The sequence below is a fragment of the Anguilla anguilla genome, chromosome 9 (genome assembly GCF_013347855.1).
Source record: "Anguilla anguilla isolate fAngAng1 chromosome 9, fAngAng1.pri, whole genome shotgun sequence".
Lineage (NCBI taxonomy): Eukaryota > Metazoa > Chordata > Actinopteri > Anguilliformes > Anguillidae > Anguilla > Anguilla anguilla.
The window spans coordinates 31211796-31238364 of record NC_049209.1 but is presented as its reverse complement, the minus strand read 5'-3'; the positions used below and the strand labels follow the sequence as shown (position 1 = coordinate 31238364).

The 26569-nt window shown below is 51.3% G+C and overlaps 1 protein-coding gene across 3 annotated transcripts in view; it reads left to right on the top strand.

The window, feature by feature from the left end:
- Window positions 1-26501, top strand: part of LOC118236000 (pecanex-like protein 3) — a 37441-nt gene extending 10940 nt beyond the window's left edge. The window contains exons 7-35 of one of the 3 annotated variants that reach the window (XM_035433965.1): window positions 1275-1392; window positions 1759-1928; window positions 2533-2590; window positions 3055-3196; window positions 3420-3577; window positions 4602-4755; window positions 6107-6139; window positions 6407-6578; window positions 6714-6824; window positions 6941-7032; window positions 8280-8389; window positions 8622-8727; window positions 9160-9252; window positions 10909-11059; window positions 11521-11659; window positions 12946-13123; window positions 13893-14001; window positions 14482-14611; window positions 14920-14978; window positions 15368-15583; window positions 15909-16162; window positions 16782-17012; window positions 17324-17427; window positions 17801-17948; window positions 18495-18725; window positions 19557-19831; window positions 20375-20559; window positions 21083-21486; window positions 22160-26501. In XM_035433965.1, the coding sequence (XP_035289856.1) occupies window positions 1275-1392; window positions 1759-1928; window positions 2533-2590; window positions 3055-3196; window positions 3420-3577; window positions 4602-4755; window positions 6107-6139; window positions 6407-6578; window positions 6714-6824; window positions 6941-7032; window positions 8280-8389; window positions 8622-8727; window positions 9160-9252; window positions 10909-11059; window positions 11521-11659; window positions 12946-13123; window positions 13893-14001; window positions 14482-14611; window positions 14920-14978; window positions 15368-15583; window positions 15909-16162; window positions 16782-17012; window positions 17324-17427; window positions 17801-17948; window positions 18495-18725; window positions 19557-19831; window positions 20375-20559; window positions 21083-21486; window positions 22160-22312 (4484 nt within the window). In that variant the 3' untranslated portion in view covers window positions 22313-26501. Of the gene's footprint in view, window positions 1-1274; window positions 1393-1704; window positions 1929-2532; window positions 2591-3054; window positions 3197-3419; window positions 3578-4601; window positions 4756-6106; window positions 6140-6406; window positions 6579-6713; window positions 6825-6940; window positions 7033-8279; window positions 8390-8621; window positions 8728-9159; window positions 9253-10908; window positions 11060-11520; window positions 11660-12945; window positions 13124-13892; window positions 14002-14481; window positions 14612-14919; window positions 14979-15367; window positions 15584-15908; window positions 16163-16781; window positions 17013-17323; window positions 17428-17800; window positions 17949-18494; window positions 18726-19556; window positions 19832-20374; window positions 20560-21082; window positions 21487-22159 lie in introns of all 3 variants that reach the window. The other 2 variants (XM_035433964.1, XM_035433963.1) reach the window with 2 other exon arrangements.
- The last annotated feature ends 68 nt before the right edge of the window (window positions 26502-26569 follow it).

The following is a 26569-nucleotide window of genomic DNA, read 5'->3' as shown; positions in this document are numbered from 1 at the left end:
TGGCTCTTAGTCGTTTCAGTGATATGAAAGCTCAAAAAAGGGAAGATGAGTTGAAAAGAGACTGGAGAAAGAGAGAATCCCACAGCTGGGTTTTCAGACAACATAAAATGTAAAATTGGGCTGACTTCCTCAAAGTTCACTCTTTTAAAGGAGTGATGCTCCTAAAGCTTCCTCCAGCTTCAGCAGATCAGTAGAGGGCATGTTTTGCAGGTTTTAGAACCTTATTTGAGGAGGGGCACTGCTGAAGCTTCCCCCAGCTTAAACAGCTCAGCAGAGGACATATTTTTTTTAGGTTTTGCACCCTTATTTGCTGAAGCAGGAGCTTTCTCCAGCTTCAGCAGTTCAATGAAGGGCATGTTTTTTCCCCATTCGTCTGCTGGTCTGTGGATGCGGAGACGATGGCCTGTTCATTATGACAGGGTTAAGGGCCTCCTGCGCCGGCAGCCATTACGGCTCTTTGTCTGCAGTCAGACTGGCTGAGTGCACTAGCGCCTCTGCGGGTTAGTCTGGCCGGGCGTTCCAGCGGCCCGCGTTCCCACTCGTCCTCTCTGCGTGTCCTGGGACGCTGCGCCCACTGCAGCCCGCTGAAGGGCACGCCGTTTTAAATGTGTTTCTGGGCCAGGCCGTCTGAAGCGGAGCTTTTATTAACGGCTCAGACAGCCCAGACCAGCGCTGCTCTGTGTGACGCACGCTTTCCGCGGGACGCTGCGTTTCACAGCTGCTCCAGCGCGCTTCAGTGATGTGCCCCGGGGTTTCTGATTGGTTCGCGCACAGAGCTGGGCTCAGATTGGTTTAGATGACTCTGAGGATATTCTTTGCACTGCCCCACTCCACAGTCAGCGGGATGACACCGGCGAGCGATCACAGTCTCATTCAGAGCAGCGCACTGTAATCCAAACCACTGATCGCAGAACAGCCCGTTCCCATCCCCCGGTTACTCTGCTATCACCCCTCTGCCCCCAAACTCACTCCCCTCATGATTATGTCTTTCTCCCACCTGACCATCTCTCTCTCTCTCTCTCTCATGCTCTTTCCATCTCTCATGCTCTTTTTCTCTCTTGCTCTCTCTCCCTCTCTCTCTCTCATGCTCTTTCCATCTCTCATGCTCTTTTTCTCTCTTGCTCTCTCTTTCACTCTCTCTCGCTCTCTTATGTTCTATCTCTGGTGCTCTTTTGCTCTCTTGCTCTTTCTCTCTCTCTCTCTCTGTCTCTTGCTTCCTCCCTCCCTATCTCTCTCTCTCTCTCTCTCTCTCTCTCCCCCTGCCCTGGCTGCAGAGGAGGTGGGTAAGAGGGACTCGGTCAGCAGTGTAAAGAGGACGCAGGCCATCCGCAGAAGACACAACGCTGGGAGCAACCCTACCCCCCCTCCCTCCGCCATGGGCTCCCCACCCAGGTACTCTTACTGCTGGCTGATTAATACAGTTACATTAAACTGAGACTGTGAAATGCAGTAAAATAAATAAAGCTCTAGGGTTGCAGTGTAAATCAAAGCATTTTACTTTGATTTACTGGTACACTGGCTGAACATTGAAAACAAACCGGATTTCACTGCTTTACAGCCATACTTTTGGTTAAGTTGTTGCTCGCTGTTAGTCGTCTCTGAACTGAGTAAAAATTGAAAGCATAATTGGTGATGATTGTGATACTCATACTCAGTGATGGTACCAAGTGCATTGTGGGTAGAATGAATCTGAACCTTCGCCAGGTGTGGCTCTGATTGCTGTGATGTGGTTGTGTCTCCGTGGCAACGCCTCTCCAGCCTGCAGGACCTCCAGCGCGCCCGCGCCTCCTCCCACTCCCGCGCGCTCACCCTGCCCTCCGCCCTGCAGTTCGCCTCCTCCCTGCTGCTCCCCCGCGGGGGCGTGCACGAGGCGTCCACCTTCGACGACACTTCGGAGGGCGCCGTGCACTACTTCTACGACGAGAGCGGTGAGGAGCCGGGATCGGCAAAGGTTGTACCAGGATCAGCCTGAGGGCCAGAGCAGCTGTAGGTGCAGAATTGGGCAGCTGTACCAGGATCAGCCTGAGGGCCAGAGCAGCTGTAGGTGCAGAATTGGGCAGCTGTACCAGGATCAGCCTGAGGGCCAGAGCAGCTGTAGGTGCAGAATTAGGCAGCTGTACCAGGATCAGCCTGAGGGCCAGAGCAGCTGTAGGTGCAGAATTGGGCAGCTGTACCAGGATCAGCCTGAGGGCCAGAGCAGCTGTAGGTGCAGAATTGGGCAGCTGTACCAGGATCAGCCTGAGGGCCAGAGCAGCTGTAGGTGCAGAATTGGGCAGCTGTACCAGGATCAGCCTGAGGGCCAGAGCAGCTGTAGGTGCAGAATTAGGCAGCTGTACCAGGATCAGCCTGAGGGCCAGAGCAGCTGTAGGTGCAGAATTAGGCAGCTGTACCAGGATCAGCCTGAGGGCCAGAACCTCGGTGGATCCCCAGGGCTGGGTTTGGGGACCACTGCACCATGTGATGATGCAGGCGACTGTCTGGATGTGTGTGTCTGTGTGCCTGCAGTTGACTTTGTGTCGTGTGGCTCTGCAGGAGTGAAGAGGTCTTACACTTTCGGCCCTGCGGGAGGAGGGTACGAGGACCCCGTTCAGTAAGTCTGCTCTCATCCTGGCTGGGCTGCACGCTGGAGCGGGTTCAGCCGTCTTCCCCGCTCTGAACTTCATTTCATTACTCCTCCAGCTCGCTCCTCCGCTGTGCACTCCTCCCCAGACCTCCTGCCCCTCCTCCCCTGACCTCCTGCCCCTCCTCCCCTGATCTTCTGCCCCTCCTCCCCTGACCTCCTGCCCCTCCTCCCCTGACCTCCTGCCCCTCCTCCCCTGATCTTCTGCCCCTCCTCCCCTGACCTTCTGACCCTCCTCCCCTGACCTCCTGCCCCTCCTCCCCTGACCTTCTGCCCCTCCTCCCCCTCCTCCCCTGACCTTCTGCCCCTCCTCCCCTGACCTTCTGCCCTTCCTCCCCTGACCTCCTGCCCCTCCTCCCCTGACCTCCTGCCCCTCCTCCCCTCACCTCCTGTTCCTCCTCCCCTCACCTCCTGCTCCTCCTCTTGTTCCTCAGGGAGAGGGAGAGGCAGTCCCAGTCCTCCAGCTTCACCTCGGCCGATGTCCAGGATGGGGCGCCGGTGCTGTCCATGCTGCAGCCCAGGCCCGTGGTCCTGCAGGGAATGCAGGTTCGAAGGGTGCCGCTGGAGATTCCAGAGGTGAGATCAACACCTGTCCCTTCCACACGGCTCTCCATTCTGCCAACCTGAGCCCTGTTTACAGACACATCACCACAGCACAGTGCTCTGATAAACTGAGTCAGGATTACAGACACATCAGTACACCCCAGGGCCCTGCAGTACTGGTGGCGCTTTATAGACACAGAGCTCGCACTGAGGAGTCTGTGATGTTTTTGGGTCTGAACTTCCTGTTTCTCCACAGTTTGACCTGGACCACGAGTCTGTGCACGAGTCCCAGGAGAACACGCTGATGATCGAGGAGAAGGCCAAGCCCAAGCAGTACTACCGCTTCTGGGTGCTGCCGGGGAAGTGGCTGCGGGTGCGCTACGACAGGCTCGCCCTGCTGGCCTTGCTGGACAGGTGAGCGCCGGAACATACCAACCGTGGCGGGGGTGGGCGGAGGGGGGGTTTGGCATGTACCATGCGCTGGGGCTGCGGGGGAAATTAGCACGCACCAGGCAGTGTGTTCAGGACCAGTGAGCACTGGAACATACCAAGAGTGGCAGGGGGATCGGCATGTACCACACAGTGGGGCTGCGGGGGAAATTAGCATGCACCAAGAAGTGTGTTCAGGACCAGTGAGTGCCGGAATGTACCAAGAGCAGCAGGGTGGGGGGGTCTGTATGTACCAAGCAGTGGAGGTGTGGGTGAAATTAGCATGCGCTATGGAAGTGCGTTCGGTTTAAATAATCACCAAACCTGTCATTTTGTTGAACTCCTCAGGTATATTGCATGTGCTCGTTTCCCCTTTGTTTCCACAAGTGGAATGTTAAATCCATTGATGCTAATTGGAAAATCGTTAAAAAAAAATTTTTTTAAACGGTAATACCTGCTGCTATCAGCTAGAAGATGTTGCTTTGTAGCTGTATGATGAAACCAGCCTGCTTAGCTGTGCAGTACTGTTCCTCTAGCCCTGTTAATGAAAAATGGAAATTCACTCTGGCATCAACATTTTAAGTCCTCAATCCACTTTTGGGCCATGGTGGATAATAAGAGATAATGTTGATATAATGCTTGTCCTCAGATGGGGGTCATGTCTTACCAAGAGGCACAGTGGAGTGAAATTCTGTTCTATGGTATTACTTTGTGCCAGCCACCAGGTGGCAGTCATGTCATGTACATTTCTGTGAAGTAGCAACAGCTGCTAAAATTTAGCATTCAGACTGTCGCTAAACGTGTCAAACCCCCCCAGTCAGGCCCTGGCTCATCCATTCTCACCAGGCCCGGATGAAGCTGACCGTAGAGTTAAAGCTGACCGTAGAGTTAAAGCTGACCGTAGAGTTAAAGCTGACCGTAGAGTTAAAACTGACCGTGGTGTGAAACTGACCGTAGTGTGCAAACTGATCATTGTGTGAAAGCTGACCGTAGTCTGACCGTCCTCCAGGAACCGGCGGGTTGGAGAGAACGTGTTTGCGGTGCTGCTGGCCAGCATGGTGGCCTTCCTGGGCTTCCTGCTGCTGCTGCAGGGCTTCTTCAGGGACATCTGGGTCTTCCAGTTCTGCCTGGTCATCGCCAGCTGCCAGTACTCCCTGCTGAAGGTACGGCCGTCGCCACGGAGACCTCAAAGGGGAGCACAATGGGACCGTTAAAAAGAGCCCCCCTGTTCTGACTGTGTGGATGAGTTAACTGTGTAAATGTATCAACTTTGTAGATGTGTTAACTGTGTAAATGTGTCAACTTTGTAGATGTGTTAACTGTGTAGATGCATTAACTGTGTAGATTTGTTCATTGTAAATGTGATGCCCATATAAATGTGTTAACTGTAAATATGTTCACTTGACCTTTGTGCAAATGTGCTGTTATTTTGAGAAGTGAGTCGATTTGAGACTGTTATTGGTGGGTCTGTTTTGTCCTTTTGACCATTTTACCAACCTGCTGTGATTCCCATACCCACTGAGTAGAAACCAGAGACAGGAGGAACTGGGACTGTGGTCTGAACCGTGTAACATTGATTTGGCACATTTCTCATATCACATTAAAACCATTTTAGTTCCTTTTTCATGCTCCTTTTCTCAGTGAAGGTCAGTTTCTCAGCGCAGTCAGCAGAAAAGTAATTGTTCTTTTTCCTGGAATATCATCTGCTTCCAACTTGCTGCCAGTATCAAGTCTATTTTTGATTGGTTGTGAGATTAGCCAGATAAAATCCTTCCCCACTGGCTTGTGGGTGGTGATAAAACCCATTTTCTGAAATAAAAGGGTAAAATGACAAATTAGTGACACTCCAAAGCACTTTACAAAAAACTTGATAGCTTAAATTGTACATGGGCTTATCCACAACAGGGCCATGGTGAACGGTTAAATACTGGGAAGGAGACAGACTGATTTTTTTTTTTGTGACTATCCCAACACTAATGCAAGTGACCATGTAAACGTAGGTGTGGGGCCAAGAACTTTAGCAAGCCAGTATGATTTAATTTATCTGGCAAACAGTACTGTAAATGGTAAATCAAATCTGAATGACTTGATACTGTAAAAAATAGCTGTTAGCCTCTGACTTTGAGCCATTGGCTGTCGAGTGAATTTGTTAACTCTCGCTGTCACATGATTGGCTGTATCTGAAGGCTGGTGTAGCAGTCCCCAGTTCTCACTTCACTAAAGAACATCACAGTTTCATTTCACATTTCTAGCGTAACCCGCTGTAAAGAGGATGAAGTAAGTAGAATTCTACAGGAAGTAGAGTAGTGCACGCTATGATTGTGCCCGTGGGCAAATCTGTTTGTCACCACAGCTAGAGGAAGGTTAACTGGCAGACGAAGTGCCAGCTATCTAACTGATGAGGTGGCTGATTTGCTAACCACCCCTTGAGTTGCGGTGCCTGCGTGCTGCTCGTAGTCGAGTCCGGGCCCTGTGTCCCCGTTTGACTCCCGGCCTTTTCTGTGTCTCTTCCAGAGCGTGCAGCCGGACGCGGCCTCCCCCATGCATGTGAGTGGAACACAGCCCCCCCCCCCACCCCCCCATCATCATCCTGCAGTGATCTCACAGAGAGCCGCGCACCACAATGCACATGGAGGGCCAACTGTGCTAAAGACAGGGAGCTCTTTCACACACAGTCACACGTGCTTGTGTTCCCGGGGCTGACGTGATGTTTTGACTGTGTCCGTGCCTGTGTGTGTGTGTGTGCGTATGTGTACATGTGCGTGTGTGTGTGTGTGCGCCTGCGTGTGTGTGTGTCTCTCCCTCTCTCTGCAGGGGCATAACTGGATCATAGTGTACAGCCGGCCGGTGTACTTCTGCCTGTGCTGCGGGCTCATCTGGCTCTCTGACCTGGCAGGGAACTCCAGCAGCCTGCCGCCATTCACCCTGTACGGCGTCACCTTCTTCTCCTCGCACTTCCTGCTCTGCACCCGGGACGTGCTCATTGGTTAGTGCTCAAACCCCTCCCCTGCACATGTCTGTGTGCCTGGAAGCATTTGCCTTTGTTCAATGCTCAAATCTGCTAAAATCTTCCCCTCCCTCCCTCCCTCCCTCCCTCCTCTCCCTCTCTCTCCCGAGGCAGTTTTCACCTTGTGTTTCCCAGTCGTGTTCCTCTTCGGGCTCCTACCTCAGGTCAACACCTTTGTCATGTGTCTGCTGGAGCAGGTGGACATGCACATCTTTGGCGGAACAGGTGAGACCCAATGAGTCTCAAACACCAGAATGTACAGGTTATATGTGATGGTCTTTTCTTGTTTGTCTTGTAGGGACCCAGTTGACATGTGCTTGTGTTTGTTTTTGTGTCCACAGCCACGACCAGCCCCCTGTCATCCTTATACAGCCTGCTACGCAGTGTGCTGGTGGCTGCCCTGCTGTACGGATTCTGCCTAGGTGCCATCAATGTGAGTGACTGTTGGTGGAGCCCACACAGATGCATTCTGGGATAATGTTTTATTATTATTATTATTATTATTATTATTATTATTAATTATTTGTAGTTCAATGTTACCTGCTCGTTACTTCTACTGAACTTTCACAACTGTATCTATGTGTGTATTTGTGTCTGCATGCGCACGTGTGTGTTTGTGTCTGCGTGTGCTCATATGTGTTTGTGTCTGCGTGTGCTCATGTGTGTTTGTGTCTGCGTGTGCTCATGCATGTGTATCTGCGTGTGGATGTGTGTGTTTGTGTCTGCGTGTGGATGTGTGTGTTTGTGTCTGCGTGTGCTCGTGTGTTTGTGTCTGTGTGTGCTCATGCATGTGTATCTGCGTGTGGATGTGTGTGTTTGTGTCTGCCTGTGGATGTGTGTGTTTGTGTCTGCGTGTGCTCATGCATGTGTATCTGCGTGTGGATGTGTGTGTTTGTGTCTGCGTGTGGATGTGTGTGTTTGTGTCTGCGTGTGGATGTGTGTGTTTGTGTCTGCGTGTGGATGTGTGTGTTTGTGTCTGCGTGTGCTCATGTGTGTTTGTGTCTACGTGTGCTCATGCATGTGTATCTGCGTGTGGATGTGTGTGTTTGTGTCTGCGTGTGGATGTGTGTGTTTGTGTCTGCGTGTGGATGTGTGTGTTTGTGTCTGCGTGTGGATGTGTGTGTTTGTGTCTGCGTGTGCTCATGTGTGTTTGTGTCTACGTGTGCTCATGCATGTGTATCTGCGTGTGGATGTGTGTGTTTGTGTCTGCGTGTGGATGTGTGTGTTTGTGTCTGCGTGTGGATGTGTGTGTTTGTGTCTGCGTGTGGATGTGTGTGTTTGTGTCTGCGTGTGCTCATGTGTGTTTGTGTCTACGTGTGCTCATGCATGTGTATCTGCGTGTGGATGTGTGTGTTTGTGTCTGCGTGTGGTTGTGTGTGTTTGTGTCTACGTGTGCTCATGCATGTGTATCTGCGTGTGGATGTGTGTGTTTGTGTCTGCGTGTGCTCATGCATGTGTATCTGCGTGTGGATGTGTGTGTTTGTGTCTGTGTGTGGCCCTGTGCGTTTGTGTCTGCGTGTGGATGTGTGTGTTTGTGTCTGCGTGTGCTCATGCATGTGTATCTGCGTGTGGATGTGTGTGTTTGTGTCTGTGTGTGGCCCTGTGCGTTTGTGTCTGCGTGTGGATGTGTGTGTTTGTGTCTGTGTGGCCCTGTGCGTTTGTGTCTGCGTGTGCGTTTAGGCCCCGTGGGATGAGCTCCACGTTCCGGTGCTGTTCTCTGTGTTCTGCGGGCTGCTGCTGGCTCTGTCCTACCACCTGAGTCGCCAGAGCAGCGACCCCACCGTCCTCTGGTGAGTCTGTCACTCCGGCAATTCCCTCTACTGCCTCTGGTGGTTAAACCCTCTCACTGCAGGATTAGCTCATGGGCTCCCACTGCCATTACAAGGACATGTCCCTGCCTGTCGGGCAAAAATGTTGTCATGATGTAATGACATTAATTGCAGCGCATTATATATTATCTGTCTGTTTTGTGAATGATAGTATTTCCATATGTCGTGGTGACTACTGTTCCCGCCCCCGCAGGTCTCTCATTCGCTCACGGTTCTTCCCCGAGCTGGACAGCAGGAGCCCAGAGGAGCCGCCCCTGGAGATTAAGGACCCCTTGCCGGAAAAGCTGCGCAATTCTGTGGTATGTCCCGGTCCTACGCCGCCGTCCTGCGTCTCCCTCCCCCCCGCTCCCTCAGGGGCGTCTACCCTGGGGCTGTGTCAGAGCGTCTTCAGTAAATCAGGGTGCAAAGGCGATTGAGGCCGTCGGGCAGCGGAGTGGTTCAGCGGTTCATATTCTGATGCTGTAACAAACAGCCTCAGTAGGTTGTTCAACCCTTTAAGGTGTGAGATCACAAATATGTGATTAGAATGTTCTGAGCTGAACATTCTAATGCTGATGTAACAATCGCTGCTGGTAACTGAAAACAGTGAAGTTCTAGAACAGACTTAGAAATTTGAAAAAGCATTCCACAAAAACCTGCTCTTCAAAGGGTTGAGCTGAACTTCATTGTTTGACGGCGTGTTTGCGGTAAGCAGTTTATGGTTACCCAGGATTTGTCTCCTCCTCCTGCAGAAAGAGACCCTTCACTCTGACCTGGTCATGTGCCCCCTGATGGCGGTCATCACGTTTGCCATCAGCGCGAGCACGGTCTTCATCGCCCTGCAGGTGAGCTCACCTGTCCCTCTCCACAGAGCTCACGCTAGCGTTCAGAAACGTGTGCCTCCAAATGAATCTGACCGCTCGAGAACCACAAGCCTCCAAGTGAATCTGCCAGCTTCAGAACAGTCTGTTTCTCACTCTGAGAGTTTCAAAACCATGTGCCTAAGAGTTACTCTGACATTTTTACAACCATGCATCTTTGTGTGTGGCAAAATGATTAACTCCATAATGGATGTGTTTACTGATTCATTCCATTCTGCATTTCTTGCTGGAAATGGGTTTAAAAGATGTCAGCTGGCTTAAAAATGCGCTGGTGTGGTGTGTGTAGTTGTGGTGTGTACAGTGTGTTGGTGTGGTGTGTACAGTGTGTGTAGCTATGGTGTGTACAGTGTGTTGGTGTGGTGTGTACAGTGTGTGTAGCTGTGGTGTGTGCAGTGTATATCTGTGGTGTGTATAGTGTGTGTAGCTGTAGCGTACAGTGTGTAACTGTGGTGTGTACAGTGTGTATCTGGTGTATAGTGTGTGTAGCTGTGGCGTACAGTGTGTATTTGGTGTATAGTGTGTGTAGCTGTGGCGTACAGTGTGTAGCTGTAGTGTGTACAGTGTGTATCTGGTGTATAGTGTGTGTAGCTGTGGCATACAGTGTGTGTCTGTGGTGTGTACAGTGTGTGTAGCTGTAGTGTGTGCAGTGTATATCTGTGGTGTGGTGTGTACAGTGTGTATCTGGTGTATAGTGTGTGTAGCTGTGGCGTACAGTGTGTGTCTGTGGTGTGTACAGTGTGTGTAGCTGTAGTGTGTGCAGTGTATATCTGTGGTGTGGTGTGTACAGTGTGTAAGTGTGGTGTGTACAGTGTGTGTAGCTGTGGTGTGTACAGTGTGTGTAGCTGTGGTGTGTACAGTGTGTGTATCCGTGGTGTGTACAGTGTGTGTAGCTGTGGTGTGTACAGTGTGTATCTGGTGTATAGTGTGTGTAGCTGTGGCATACAGTGTGTAGCTGTAGTGCAGTGTATATCTGTGGTGTGGTGTGTAGTGTATATCTGTGGTGTGTATAGTGTGTGTAGCTGTGGCGTACAGTGTGTATCTGGTGTATAGTGTGTGTAGCTGTGGCGTACAGTGTGTATCTGTGGTGTGTATAGTGTGTGTAGCTGTGGCGTACAGTGTGTATCTGTGGTGTGTATAGTGTGTGTAGCTGTGGCGTACAGTGTGTATCTGTGGTGTGTATAGTGTGTGTAGCTGTGGCGTACAGTGTGTATCTGTGGTGTGTATAGTGTGTGTAGCTGTGGCGTACAGTGTGTAACTGTGGTGTGTACAGTGTGTGTAGCTGTAGTGTGTGCAGTATATATCTGTGGTGTGGTGTGTAGTGTGTATCTGGTGTATAGTGTGTGTAGCTGTGGCGTACAGTGTGTAAGTGTGGTGTGTACAGTGTGTGTAGCTGTAGTGTGTGCAGTGTATATCTGTGGTGTGGTGTGTAGTGTGTATCTGGTGTATAGTGTGTGTAGCTGTGGCGTACAGTGTGTATCTGGTGTATAGTGTGTGTAGCTGTGGCGTACAGTGTGTATCTGGTGTATAGTGTGTGTAGCTGTGGCGTACAGCGTGTATCTGTGGTGTGTGTAGTGTGTGTAACTGTGTCCGTACTAAAGCCTCTCTCTCCTGTGTCCCCAGCCCGCTCTCAGCTTCGTCCTGTACGTGCTGGCGGGGGTGGTGGGCTTCCTCACCCACTACCTGCTGCCCCAGCTCCGCAAGCAGCTGCCCTGGTTCTGCCTGGCCCACCCCGTGCTCCGCTCCCGCGAGTACTGCCAGTTCGAGGTCCGGGGTGAGTGTCTGTTCCGCCAGGAGGGGGCGCCGTTCAGCCGGAAACACGAGCTCTGCCCGCTCTCCACAGGCTATAGCATTCACAAGCGTTCCGTGTTCTTTCAGTGTGCGCTTATCTGTAGTGGCTTGCCGAGCCGTTTTATACATACAAGAACGGCTGTGGGCACTCTAGAACAGTTCTTGCTCATGTAAGAATGTGTTAGCATTCAGCTGTGTGGTGCAGTGCTGGGGTAGATGGGTTTGTAACCATAAGTGTGCAGGTTCTGATTCCAGTCGCAGCTGTGAAGCGTTAAAGTACTTCAGTAAATGTCCTGCATCTGAGGTCTAATATTACAAGTAGAAGTCGGTCTATGAAAAGATGTGCACACAAATAATAATTGTGGTTATTAGAACAGCAATGATAATACTAGCGATAGATGCAGGGATTTTCGAGGGTGCTGATTGGGTCTTGTCCTGTTCCAGACGCAGCCCAGCTGATGTGGTTTGAGAAGCTCTACGCTTGGCTGCAGTGTGTGGAGAAGTACTTCATCTACCCCGCGGTCATCCTCAACTCCCTGACCACCGAGGCCCAGGCAGCCAGCACCGAGAAAATGGGTCTTTAGTAAGCACCTCCTCTTACACTGTTCACCCTGAGAAACTGTCTTTAGTAAGCACCTCCTCTTACACTGTTCACCCTGAGAAACTGTCTTTAGTAAGCACCTCCTCTTACACTGTTCACCCTGAGAAACTGTGTCTTTAGTAAGCACCACCTCTTACACTGTTCATCCTGAGAAACTGGCCCTCTAGTAAGCACCTCCTCTTACACTGTTCACCCTGAGAAACTGTCTTTAGTAAGCACCTCCTCTTACACTGTTCACCCTGAGAAACTGGCCCTCTAGTAAGCACCTTCTCTTACACTGTTCACCCTGAGAAACTGGCCCTCTAGTAAGCACCTTCTCTTACACTGTTCACCCTGAGAAACTGTGTCTTTAGTAAGCACCTCCTCTTACACCGTTCACCCTGAGAAACTGTGTCTTTAGTAAGCACCTCCTCTTACACTGTTCACCCTGAGATACTGGCCCTCTAGTAAGCACCTCTCCTTACACTGTTCACCCTGAGAAACTGGCCCTCTCGTAAGCACCTCCCCTTACACTGCTCACCCTGAGAAACTGTCTTTAGTAAGCACCTCCTCTTACACTGTTCACCCTGAGAAACTGGGTCTTTAGTAAGCACCTCCTCTTACACTGTTTACCCTGTGAAACTGGATTTCTAGGAAGCACCTCCTCTCTGTGTTCACCCTCAGAAACCAAACCTAGTCCCTGTTCTCTTTAGAAACTGAACTGGCCCTTACTGTTCGCTTTGATTTTGCACTGCCAGGATATCAATCACACAACTTGACCTTTGGATAAATTTTGAGACTAGTTTTAAAAACAATAATGATTGCATATCTCTCTCTCTCCCTACCCCCCCTCTCTCTCTCTCTCTCTCTCTCTCTCTCTCTCTCTCTCGCTTTCTCCCCCTCTCTCTTCCCCCCTCTCTTTCTCTCTCTCCCTCTCTCCTTCTCTTCCTCTCTCTCTCTCTCTCTCCCCCTCTCCCTCTCTCTCTCTCTCTCTCTCTCCCTCCCTCTCTCTCTCCCCCTCCCCTCTCTCTCTCTCTCCTTCTCTCTCTTTCTCTCTCTCTCTCTCTCTTTCTGTCTCTGTCTCTCTCCCTCTCCCTCTCTCTCTCTCCCTCTCCCTCTCTCCCTCTCTCTCTCTCTCTCTCCCTCTCTCCCTCTCTCTCTCTCCCCCCTACCCTCTCCCTCCCTCTCTCCCTCTCTCTCTCTCTCTCTCCCTCTCTCCCTCTCTCTCTCTCCCCCCTACCCTCTCCCTCCCTCCCTCTCTCTCTCTCTCTCTCCCCCTCTCTCTGCAGTAGTCGCTCGCTCTTCATCTCGCTGGCGGGGATGAAGCTGCTTCGCTCGTCCTTCTGCACTCCGTCTCAGCAGTACGTCACGCTCTGCTTCACCGCCCTCTTCTTCCACTTCGACTACCCGCGCTTCTCCGAGACCTTCCTCCTCGACTACTACTTCATGTCCATCCTCTTCAGCAAGGTCAGCACTTCCTGTACTTCCCACCTCCACCAACCAGCACGGACACACCAGCACTGACCACTCAAACCCCAGCACTGACACACCCTGCACTGACCACTCAAACCCCAGCACTGACACACCAGCACTGACCACTCAAACCCCAGCACTGACACGCCAGCACTGACACACCAGCACTGGCCATTTATACACCAGCACTGACATGCCAGCACTGAATATTTATACACCAGCACTGACCCCTCCTACACCAGTACTGCCAAACCCGCACTGACCACTCCATAACCAGCACTGACAGAGCAGCCGTAAGCCAGCACTGTCCGTTTATACACCAGCACTGACACACCAGCACAGACCACTCAAACCCCAGCGCTGACACACCAGCACAGACCACTCAAACCCCAGCGCTGACACACCAGCACAGACCACTCAAACCCCAGCGCTGACACACCAGCACAGACCACTCAAACCCCAGCGCTGACACACCAGCACAGACCACTCAAACCCCAGCGCTGACACACCAGCACAGACCACTCAAACCCCAGCGCTGACACACCAGCACAGACCACTCAAACCCCAGCGCTGACACACCAGCACAGACCACTCAAACCCCAGCGCTGACACACCAGCACAGACCACTCAAACCCCAGCGCTGACACACCAGCACTGTCCATTTATACAGCAGCACTGACTGAGCGCCCATATGACAGCACTGAGCATCCATTACAGTCTGTGCGGCAGTGCTGACTGCTCGTCTGTGCTCTGTTCCTTCCAGCTGTGGGACCTGCTGTACAAGCTGCGCTTCGTCCTCACCTACATCGCGCCCTGGCAAATCACCTGGGGCTCCGCCTTCCACGCCTTCGCCCAGCCCTTCGCCGTGCCCCGTATCCTCCCCCTGGGGCACCTGGCCCCGCCCACAGGCCCAGCCGACTGGGGCCCGTGCCTTTTCTGCCTTACCCGTTTATAACACAGGATACGTCTCTGAAGATGCATCTGGCTCCAGTGGCGTCTGCTCACCATGTTATATGCACATCTGTGAATCGCTTTGGATAAAAGCGTCTGCCAAGAAATTGTAGAAATTGTAAATAGAGCAGTTTGCTTTAAGTACATTGTGAGAATGGTGCAACAGCAGCGACCAGCTCTGAATTGAGTGGTCTGTTTTAAATCCCACTTTCTGTACCAATGTCATATATTGCTGTCCCCTAGGGGGCACAAGACTAGAGGCTAGTGTGGCTACAAGGCTTGGGCTTTAATACCGTTTTTGGAAAGAATCTCCTTGTGTTTATGGTTTATGCGTGGTGTCTCTAAGTGTTGAAAATACCTCCCAAGTGTCCCATGGTTCCTTGACCCCCGGACCCCCTCAGACTCTGCCATGCTCTTCATCCAGGCGGTGTTTTCCGCCCTCTTCTCCACCCCCCTCAACCCCGTGCTGGGCAGCGCCGTCTTCGTTACCTCATACACCCGACCCGTCAAGTTCTGGGAACGCGACTACAAGTGAGTAGTGTGGGGGGGGGGGGATATAATGGTTTTAACGTGGTCTTCTGTTAATTTGATAATTCCGTTTTTTTGTTGAAATTCTCTGCGTGTCAAGCAGTATCGAATTGGCACTTAAAAATGAAACGTATGCAGCAAACTAATAATTATGTTTGTACGTCATTTCCCATTACCCAAGGTATCTCCATGAGAATTTGGTAGACATGGCAGTATAGCAATATTTCTGACTCTTAAGATTCTGGTTTTTGTGAATCGGGATGTTAAACCGTTGTGTGGCGGCTGAAGTCTTGCTCTTTTTGTGCCTGCAGCACTAAGCGGGTGGACCACTCCAACACACGCCTGGCCACTCAGCTGGACCGCAACCCGGGTGAGCCCCCGCAGAATCCCTGAGCTGTGAACCGTGACCGGGTCAAAGAGCGGTCTGAGCATTCTGTGTCTCCAGACCAGCTACCTTCCCCGGGAGCTGTTAAGAACCTAATGGAGCTGCATCATGTTATTCACGGTCATTAATAGCTGTCTGAGAGAAGGCATCCTCTTGAATCTTTGTATTGGACATGAATCTAATTGAGGTCCACTCAAGATGCCACTTGGTCTACTTATAGTTGGCCACCGTTTAGCGAACTTCAAGTTGACCACCACTTGGTCAGTCTCAGACACCTGTCGGTCACCTTCAGCTCCACTGGATGCCATTTGGTGAGCTTGATGTGTTTCGCTCTGCGCCTCTTGTCCCTCTCTCTCCCCCCCCCCTTCCCGAAGGTGCGGACGATAACAACCTGAACTCCATCTTCTACGAGCACCTGACGCGCTCGCTGCAGCACAGCCTGTGCGGGGACCTGCTGCTGGGCCGCTGGGGCAACTACAGCACGGGCGACTGCTTCATCCTGGCCTCCGACTACCTCAACGCCCTGGTGCACATCATCGAGATCGGCAACGGCCTGGTCACCTTCCAGCTGCGCGGCCTGGAGTTCAGGGGTGAGGAGCCCACTTATTACCACTAGGGGGCAGGAGGTTTTCATTCTTAGTACTCCTTTCACCTTTATTTTTTTTTCTTAAGGCAGTTGGTTACACAGTTGACTCTTCTCTCCTAGTTACTTGAGTCTGAATTGGTTGCCAGTTTAAAGATGAAAGCATAAGCCAGCATGCTCTGCCACTCTTCAGGATCAGGGTTGCAGTTCTCTGCACGAGGGCTTTGTGGTTTCAGAAGTCCGTTAGTCTCACAGGCCCAAAAGGATGAGAAACTGAAAACCGTGGAGACTGAAGCCCACGTTGTGCCTTTCTTCCTCTTCCTCGCTCTCAGGGACGTACTGCCAGCAGAGGGAGGTGGAGGCCATCACGGAGGGGGTGGAGGAGGACGAGGGCTGCTGCTGCTGCGAGCCGGGCCACCTGCCCCACGTGCTGTCCTTCAACGCGGCCTTCGGCCAGCGCTGGCTGGCCTGGGAGGTGGCCGCCACCAAGTACGTGCTGGAGGGCTACAGCATCAGCGACAACAACGCCGCCTCCATGCTGCAGGTGTTCGACCTGCGCAAGATCCTCATCACCTACTACGTCAAGGTACGGCCAGGGGCGCCAGAGTGGGGTACCACCCCCCGTACGGGGGGGAATCTGACAATGCGCAATGCTATGGGTTTATGGGCTTTAGTTTCAGGTGAAAGTAAAATATATGGGAGTCGGTGGAATTAGGAAGTATCAGGATGTTGAAAGATTTGTGTTTGTGTTAGCTGAAGGTGAGGGGGTTTAGAAATAAACAAATGTATTTTCTCCCCAATCTTCTTATGCCCCATTGTATTTATCAATGCTCAACCTCTGCTATTTGTTCCATGAGAGCACGTACAAGCAGATGCCTTAATGGCCTAACACCCTGTTACTCAAGTCACGGTCCTCGAGGGCTGGGAACAGCTGGTTTTCCACCCTCCCTTTGCCTGGGAATCAGGTGCGAATACAGTCTGGCCAATCAGTAGCACTGTTCAGTTAATTACCTGGGAAGAAAGAAAACTAGGGCTGGATTTTGATTCGAGGTCTAGATTTGAGTATCTTTGCCTTAAGGTGATGGGGTGGGATTTTAAGGAATGTTCTGTGCGGAAGAAGCCAAACTCGCATTGCAGCGTGAGCTTTGCTGGGCAGCCGAGAGGAAGTGTCTTCATTAGCCCCTCCCACCCCTGTTCCCCCGCAGAGCATCATCTATTACGTGAGCCGCTCGCCCAAGCTGGAGGAGTGGCTGGCCAATGAGACCATACAGGAAGCGCTCCGCCCCTGCCAGGCCCCCGCCTACGTGGACAGCGACCCCACCTTCAACCTGAACATCGACGAAGACTACGACCACCGAGCCGCCGGCATCACCCCGGGAGCCTTCTGCACCGTCTACCTGGACTGGATCCAGTACTGCAACAGCCGACGGCAAGCGGTCAGTCACCGCAGTCCGCCTGACGATTGGCCGCTTGCGGTCCTCAGTCACACAGGAAGTCCCACCCCCTCTCTCAATGGCCTTTCGCCATTGGCTCTTTAAAACTTTCAGTCACTGAGGAAGTGCAGTTGACTTTCTTTTCACTACTGACTTATTTCATGGGTTAATGTTGCCTCAGTTACCTGCCAGGTCCGTAGTGTGTGGTTTGGTTGCTATTGAAATCCCCTTCAGATTACAGGTTAGCTGAAAACTTTTAGTTACACACACTTAATAATATATAATAAGTTAATATGTGTGCGTTTGTGTTACAGCCCGTGGAGGGTGAGAGAGAGTCCCCGCTGGTCACGCTGTGTTTTGGGCTCTGCATCTTGGGCCGCAGGGCTTTGGGGACCGCCTCCCACAGCATGTCAGCCAGGTGAGAACATTACCCATCATCCCCTGCAGGCCTGGATTTTGTGGATGCCATTCCAAATACTTTTGTAGTTTTTTTTTTTGTTGTTTCAAAGTAATTAAAATACACAAAAACTTGTTTGTATTCAGTGGTTCCCAGTCAGATAATTCGTGCACATACTATGCTTTTAGAGGCTTCCAGTTGAGGAGCAACTGTGAATCCTCTAAATCTGTGAATTTGGGGTAATAATTCAGCAGCTGTGTGCTAAAAATCTGTTTAAAAACCATTGGTGCAATGTATTACAATTCAGATGGTTAACCCAATAGTTGTTTTCTGGGATCAGTATTGCCTCCAGGTCATGTGTAGTTATTGTTTAAACGCGTGTGTGTTCCCGCAGCCTGGAGCCCTTCCTCTACGGCCTGCACGCTCTGTTCAAGGGTGACTTCCGCATCACCTCCCCGCGGGACGAGTGGGTGTTCGCGGATATGGACCTGCTGAACAGAGTGGTGGCCCCTGGGGTGCGCATGTCCCTCAAACTGCACCAGGTACGTCCCAGAACTGCAGCTGGTATGTCTCTAAACCTGCCCCAGACATGTCCCTCAAACTGAACCAGGTACGTCCCAAAACTGCAGCTGGTATGTCTCTAAATCTGCCCCAGACATGTCCCTCAAACTGAACCAGGTACGTCCCTAAACCTGCAGCTGGTACGTCTCTAAATCTGCCCCAGACATGTCCCTAAAACTGCCCCAGGTATGTCTGTCAGACTTCTCCAGATATTTCCCTAAAGCGACACCACGTATGTTCCTCAAAATTTTGGCATAGAATCATTAGGTTCCAGCTTTCTCTTCCCTGACACGTGAAGCTGAGCAGAACTGTCCATGGTTCGTAGCTAGGTGAGAGACCTCCGGTGAAAGCCTGGTTGCTGTAAGGTAATGACCTTATTGGGCCAAAGGGGGCAGTCTTCCCTCTCTACCAACCAGAGAAACGAGTGTCCCTGATCAGTGATTCCTGCGGGACACTGCTGGAGGAATCTCGTTTCCCACTTGAGTCCGCAGGGTGGCAGTCACCCACAGTGCCCCTCTGCTCCCCAGGACCACTTCACGTCGCCGGACGAGTACGAGGACCCGGTGGTGCTGTACGACGCCATCACGGCCAACGAGGAGAAGATGCTGATCTCGCACGAGGGCGACCCCGTGTGGCGCAGCGCCATCCTGGCCAACATGCCCTCGCTGCTGGCGCTGCGCCACGTCATGGACGACGGCAGCGACGAGTACAAGATCATCATGCTCAACAAGAGGTTCCTCAGCTTCAGGGTCATCAAGGTGACCTCACGGAATCATCCGGAACGTCCACTGCTGCGGCTTATTTACTGCTGTATCTGCCCTGTACACATACTGTACACATTAGCTTCTGTTATATCTCATAAAGCACATAGACCTTCTCTGCTGCTTAAACTCTATTATAATACACATACACCGTATCTACAGTTATAACTCATAATGCACTTAGACCTTCTCTGCTGCTTAAACTCAATTATAATACACATACACCTTATCTACAGTTATAACTCATAATGCACATAGACCTTCTCTGCTGCTCCATTTACCATTTACCACATAGACCTTCTCTGCTGCTTAAACTCAATTATGATACACATACACCTTATCTATGATTATCACATAATGCACATAGACCTTCTCTGCTGCTTAAACTCAATTATAATACACATACACCTTATCTACTGTTATCTCATAATGCACATAGACCTTCTCTGCTGCTTAAACTCAATTATAATACACATACACCTTATATACAGTTATAACTCATAATGCACATAGACCTTCTCTGCTGCTTAAACTCAATTATAATACACATACACCTTATATACAGTTATAACTCATAATGCACAGACCTTCTCTGCTGCTTAAACTCAATTATAATACAAAAATGCATTATCGTATGACCATTGACTGACCTGTATTAAAACATGCATATTAGTTTGGAATTTTATTCAAAGTCTTTACTTGTCAATAATTTCACTTCCTGAATGTGTAGCATTTTCCTTTGTAGCGGATGTACCTGATTGTAGCATAGCCCTGCGTAGTGTAGCTCGGGTCTTTCCCGTGACTCCCCCGGTCTTGCGCCCCCTGCAGGTGAACAGGGAGTGTGTGCGCGGCCTGTGGGCGGGGCAGCAGCAGGAGCTGGTCTTCCTGCGGAACCGCAACCCGGAGCGCGGAAGCATCCAGAACGCCAAGCAGGCCCTGCGCAACATGATCAACTCCTCGTGCGACCAGCCCATCGGCTACCCCATCTACGTGTCCCCCCTCACCACCTCCTACGCCGGGGGCCACGCCCAGCTGCGCTCCGTCTGGGGGGGGCCCGTCAGCCCCCACAACATCTACACCTGGTTCATCAGCAGCTGGGACAGGTGTGTGTCTGCGGGACGGTGTGGTCTCTGGGTGTCTGAGTGTCTGCTCCAGGGAAGAGAGCCAGCTTCTGCTCTTCATCATTTTATTGGCCCAGTCGTTTAGTAATTGGCATGTTAGCTACATTTCTCGATGAATTTATGAATGACAGCTTAAGGCTGTTCCTGTGTCCCAACCTGAAGCATCTTACTGTGGTCTAATCTACAGTTACGCCGTTGTAAGTGTTTTCAGCTAATTAGCTCATTTGGCCAATGTAATTGGTGACAACAACAAAACCCGTATACACACCAGCTGTACAGGAATGCAGTCCACCCGTGTCCTAAGTGTACCATTACATCCAGTCTGACTAATTGTCTAACTGATTGTTTCAATGGTTAACTGATTACATAATTGTCGGATTGATTACCTAGCTCATTTTCCACTAATTGATTTTGTGATTGAGTTATTGTCTGATTGATTGCCTTACTGATTGTCGACCGATTGATTGGTTGACTGTTTGATTGACTGGTTGACTGATTGCCTGATTGGCTGTGTCCTGTTGCCAGGCTACAGAAAGGCTGTGGCGCAGGGTGTAACAGCGGGGGAAACATCGAGGACTCTGACTGTGGCGGCGGCTCCTCTTCCATCGCCAACAACCCCACGACGCACCCCCCCCAGGCCCTGCCCACGCACGGGAGCGCCCCCCCGCCTCTCCCTCCGTCCCACCTCCCCACCATCCAGCCCCCCCTGGGTGAGGCCTACGCTTCTCTAACACAGGAGTCGTGTAATACGTACCCGACCGTGGCTGAAGTGAAGCATATCACCGGCAGTGATTGATATCCATTATTGCAATAATGGATAATGGATAGTAGAAACAAAGACGGACATGATTTTGATATTTTCCCTCTCCTTAAATGGTGAAGTTTCTCATTTGAGAAGTACTGTCACACTTGAGAAATGAAACACCATCATTAAATCCCCCCCCCCCCCCCCCCCACTTGGCTGCCTAATAATTTGGACACAATGCAGGCTAATCTTTTGGCACAGTACCAATGGCTGGCCTGGGCACGGTGCTGTAATTAACCATACTGAAACCTGAAAATAAGAGACACGGCGTAGTGTCTTAATCGGTGTCAGTTTTCATTGGTAGTGTCTCCCATTTACCACACCAGCATAAGCGCATCATTCACATAGAGAACTCCCCTTGGTGAGCTGTTCAGTATCATCGTTAAATATGTTAACTGTTGCTCTTTATATTTTGTTTCACTACACAGGAACTGACAACCCTCTTGGACCAGCCTGGCCTCTCCACCCCCAGCCCCTCCCCCTGGCCCTGCTCAGCCAATCAGAGGGCAGGCGGGAGGCGGGGCTGGTGACCTCGCTGCAGCGCACCTCGTCCATTCAGGGGCTGCTGGGCCAGCACCTGTCGGGCTCCCAGCTGTCCTTCAGCGGCTCCGTGGCGCTGCCCGCCGCCGAGCGTTTCTGCGCGGGCGTCGCTCAGGACTGCCCCGGCCCGCCGCCGCCGCAGCGAGGACCCCAGAGGCCCGGCCTGGGCCCCGGGGCCGGGGCCCCGCTCTACGAGGGCCTGTACGGGAAGTGGAGCCTGCCGGGCAGGAAGGGCTTCAACGGGCCGGCGGCGGGGGACGCCGACGCCGCGCTGCAGACCGTGCGCACGCAGGTGAGCGGGAACGCCGCGCCGTGGCAACGGCAGGGAGGGGCTCCGTATTCCACCCGTTTCCAAACGTCGGGTCTGTGATGCAACCGAGCAGAGATTCTTAATCCTCCCATAGTCTACACCTCCCCTCACTGGCTGCACAGTTTGAGTCTTACAGTCGGGTTCACCTTTTATAATGGGTGCATTTCCTGAATATTGGGGTTCACTCTCTAGCCTATTCAGTCATGAACTGAACCTTGTCATCACTGTTGACACTGCTGTTGTTTGTGTGGTCTATCGAGCAGGAAATCAGCGATTCTTGAAGGCGCTTGTGTTCTTGAAATCATTTGTGCTCTTGAAGGCGTTTGTTATTGACTATCCCATGCCGGTTGTGATCAGGGGATGGGCTGCTGTTCATCGAGTCGTTGATCAGTAGCAGTTCTTCTGGGGTCTATCTGGCAACCACCCCTAGTGCACAGTGCACTGGTACAGCTTGTGTCGGCTGGAGCTGATAAAATAAGCCCTGGCTAGCTTGTTGACCTTATAGCAGCCCTTGCGGTAGTTTGCACTTTAGAGTCGAGGGGATGTTTCCACAGAGCAGGTCTTCAGACAGTATTGGGTGCTTCAAAGTTGAAACTAAAACGAAGAAATGAAAAAAATAGGACGTGACTTAAAAGTGCTGCTTGTGCCATTTCAGCCTCCTGCTCCGGCCCCTCCCCCTGAAGTCTCTCCAGCAGCTGAGCCAATGGGGACGATCGTCCCCGGCGAGACCACGCCCCTGACGGCAGGGGAGCCTTCCCCAGCCCGGGAGGAGAGCTCGGAGCTTCCTTTACTGGAGCGCCTGTGCTGAGACCGGTCTGCCACAGCTGCAGCCAAAGCGTAGCGGGGCGGGGCTGGGGCGGGGCGGGGCGGGGCTGGAGCGGGCCCGACCGGACCAGACCGAACCGGGTCAGACCGGATCAGGACAGATGGGACCTGGTTGGCCCGTCTGGCTTCCCCGGAGTCATTCCAGCGTGCTTAAGGTTCCTGTTGAGTGGAGAGTATCTGAATCATGCAATATCAAAAGGAATAACCACCAGTCCCCATCCATCACCAGTCTGTACTGTACCTCTGTTAGCCCTGCAGGACTGGATCCGCCTGAAGACGCACACGCATTCCTCCCTCTCTCTCTCTCTCTCTCTCTCTCCCCCTCACCCTCTCGCTCTCTCTCCCTCCCTCTCTCTCTCTCTTTCTCTCACACTCTCCCCCCCCGCCCCCATCTTTTTCTCTCACTCTTTTTATTTCATTTATTTATTTTTATTTGCTCAGAAATGGAAGCCAAGCCCTCTCAGCTGAAGCACATTTTTGGATTCTTTTTGTTTTTCCCGCTCAGTATTTGGACGGCACAGAAAGGGTTTGACTGACATGTCACTCAGGACTAAAATGAAGACCCAAGCGCTGAGCTAAGTAATGGGGGCGGGGCTAGAGCCGAACTCCCCTCCACTCCCTGCTGCACTGAGATCCTAGGTCTTGCCTCTGGACCCCCCAAACCCCCCGGCCTGCCCCGCCCCGCCCCGCCCAGGCTTGAGAGGGCATCCAGTGGGGGAGGGGGGGATCTCCTGTACCCCTCTGGACCCTCTCAGCACTCACGCCCAATGCCAAGCGAAACAAAGGGAAAACTGAACCGTGCTAGAGCTCAGGGTCACGCCCACACCCTGCACAGGGTAGCTGTTCTGTGCACAGGGGGGCTGTTCGGTGCACAGGGTAGCTGTTCTGTGCACAGGGGGGCTGTTCGGTGCGCAGGGTAGCTGTTCTGTGTGCAGGGTGGCTGTTCTGTGCTCAGGTTGGCTGTTCTGTGCTCAGGGTGGCTGTTCTGTGCTCAGGGTGGCTGTTCTGTGCTCAGGGTGGCTGTTCTGTGCTCAGGGTGGCTGTTCTGTGCTCAGGGTAGCTGTTCTGTGCTCAGGGTGGCTGTTCGGTGCGCAGGGTGACTGCAGTACACGCAGGCAGAGCCTGTTGCGTGTTCACTCAGGCTGTTATGCGCAGTTCAGCCTATTGCATCTGCAGAGCGCCTGTTGCAACAGGGCTGCGCTGAGGAGCTGTATTACGGTGTGCAGGAATATCGGCCCGCGCACTGATGAGGACGGAGCGTACCGCTAGACCCCCCCCCCAGGGCACACACCTGACCAATCACAACACAGCAACCTGTCAGGTGATTATAATCAAACCTAATAATTCTACCGGTGCTAGAAACCAGAGTCCCTCCACACATTCCGAAAAAGAAAAGCGGTAATGGCACTCATGCACACGCATATATACATCACCCCCCCGAGACGGCACTTTAATCAGCGCACACACAAGCCAGCCAGCCGGGGGCGGGGGTGCGCATCAGGGCTGAGCGGGGCGGATACAGGGGGGTCTCCCCCAGCCCGCGTGGAACAGGAAGCATCAGATGGGGCATGGGATTGTTCGGCACGGTGGCGAGCTCGTTACCATGGAAACACCGCGTTCTTCAAGATGACCGCCGGCCATCTCCACACGACTTCACACCTGGACTGAGTTTTTTTTCTTTTTTTTACTTAATTTTTTTTTTGTTTTCAAAAATGAGGGAAGCAGGCATTTTTTTATGCAGGCAGGGGGAGGGGGGCGTTCCTTTTGCGCTTGTGGGGAGAAGGCGGTTGCTGTTCTGCCCTGCCCTGCCCCGCCCCGCCCCGCCCCCTGCTAAGGAACCTGGTCGGCTTTTATTTTTACCTGGTCGGCTCTGGACTATATCTACAGTGGGTGGGACCTGGAAACCTAAGCTCCGCCCCCATCCCAGACAGTTCTAGAGAGTGCAATAGATCCACAAGCTCCACAGCAAATACTGCTCTGGAGACAGAAATGCTTACAGTGTGGCTACTACTACCCCCTCTGCAACTACTAATATTACTACAACTACTGTTTCTACTACTCTTACCTCCAGCGTTTTAGTTGGAAGCTTATTGAAATAAAGACTGAAAGAAAATCTAACATATTTATTTGGTTGCTGATGTCATGGGGGATCTGGAGTTTCTGGGCTGCGTATTAATATTAATGAGAATGATGATGCTGTAAGCAGGTCGATTTTGCTCTGTTGTCTGGGATTCGACCGTGTGTCGGGGAGACGTAACTTCAGGCAATGTTTAACTAAAGGTTTTCTCCCTTTTTTTTTTTTTTTTTTTTGTTTACCGCAAGTGTTGACTATGGGAAAAGAAACTGAATTTCAGTGATTGTGTTTTCCTCCAAGTTGATATAACTGGAAATAGGCCTGAAATAAGACACCTAAGCCATTCGAAATGTATTGCTTGTGTTTGTGTCATGCACCACCACGATCGGCAACATCGGCACAGATTTATTGCCAATTTCACTGAACCCCCCCCCCCCCCCCACTCACTTTAAACCACATATGGGAAAGTGGTGGGGAATGTCAGTTCTAAATGGTGGCCTTTGGAGCGGAGTCGTGCGCGGGAGAGCCGGTGAGTGGCCTGTTTATCGCGGTGTCTGCCGATGTGCCGTGTGTTCTGTGTCCCGGTGCAGACACGCGCCGTGGTGTTCAGCCCATGGGTGGCTGTGGTGTGCTCAGCGGACCAGCGTTGAGGACAGCCGCAGAAAGTTCTAGAAAGTGGTTTACATAGCAGAACATGGAGACTGATGGGATTGGTCGTGAAGAAGCAGGCGCTGTGGCACAGTGGGCCTTAACCCTTTGAAGATTAGGAATTTTGGAATGTTATTTCAAAATTCTAAGTCAGTTTCATAGAACTGCACTGCTTTCAGTTACCAGTAGTGACTGTTACTTCAGAATTAGAATGTTCAGGTAAGAATATTCTCTCATCTTAAAGAGGAAATGAGCGACGCAGGTGTGGTCCTGCTGTGATTGGCATTGCCAGCTGGCCAATGGTACAATTTGAGTATAACTGACAGTTTGGGCAACTTGTAGCTTTTGGTCACTGTGTTTTCCCTTTTGAAATTGGGTGTTTGAAGTGGGTTTTGGGTTAGCTGGGTTCTCGCTGGCCAGAGGTTTGCTGATGACCTCAGCAGGTTTGTTTCCAAGGTTTCCTGCTCTGCTGTGTTTCTATTGGAGTTGGGGACAATGGGAAAAATATGTAGGATTTAAAAAATGAGCAGTTTTGGCCCTAGGAGTGATTGTTGTAATTGTCATGTTGGCCACAGGGTGGCGCTAAATGCAGTTATGCCGATGAATCTGTCGGCACACCGCTGCCCACAGGGGGAGACCTCGTCCCAGAGGAAGTGACCAACACGTTCTGCTGCTTTATCAGTTGACTTCAAGTCATCCGTTCATTTGTCCAGAGAGGAGGAGGAGTTCCCTTTTTAATCTGGGCAAAAATAGAGTCCCCCAAAATGAGGATCCTCGGAATTGTGCTGGTCTGTGGACCTCTCCCCCTAGTTGTCCCATTCCCCTCCACAGTAGTTTGATTCTCGTACCCGTACGGCTGTATGGACTGACATGACAACGTTTTTATGTGAACAAGGAATTTTTTTAAAGGCTTTTTTTGTTTGTTTGTTTTCCTCCCCAAAGTGACAGAAGTCGTTCTCTTACTGAAAGTAAGCACAAGTTACTGGACAGATCTTGGTGTCAACTAAAGGGATGTGTTATATCTCTGCCATTTATGTACAGCATGTTGTGTATATAAATACATATAAATATATTTTATTATTATGATTATTTGATTTAATACTTATTTTTTTGAGGAAGACACTACCTTCGATTTGAAGGGAACCCCCCTCTCCCCCCTCCTTAGTGCTTTTCACTCCAGTTCTCTGCAGAATGATTCCCCATCCATATAGAATGCACTCTGAATCACAGTCTGGGATTAAATGATTGATACCGCTTTTGCACAAACTTTGTAAATTAGGACACCATACCAACTTTTTCTTTTTTTTTTTTAAATTTCAGTTATTTTGGGGGGGTTTTTTGTTTTATTTAAATCTTGTAATTCAATATTCAAAGTTCTGTACAGTTTTTTATGTGATTTCTTTTTCCCCTATTTAAATTAAAGATTTTTTGTGTCATGGTTTGCAAAGCAGTTCTGGTTGCTGTGCTTGGCTCTCTCTCCTGTCGCAGTGGGTGCTGCGTGTTCTGTGCGGGGTTCAG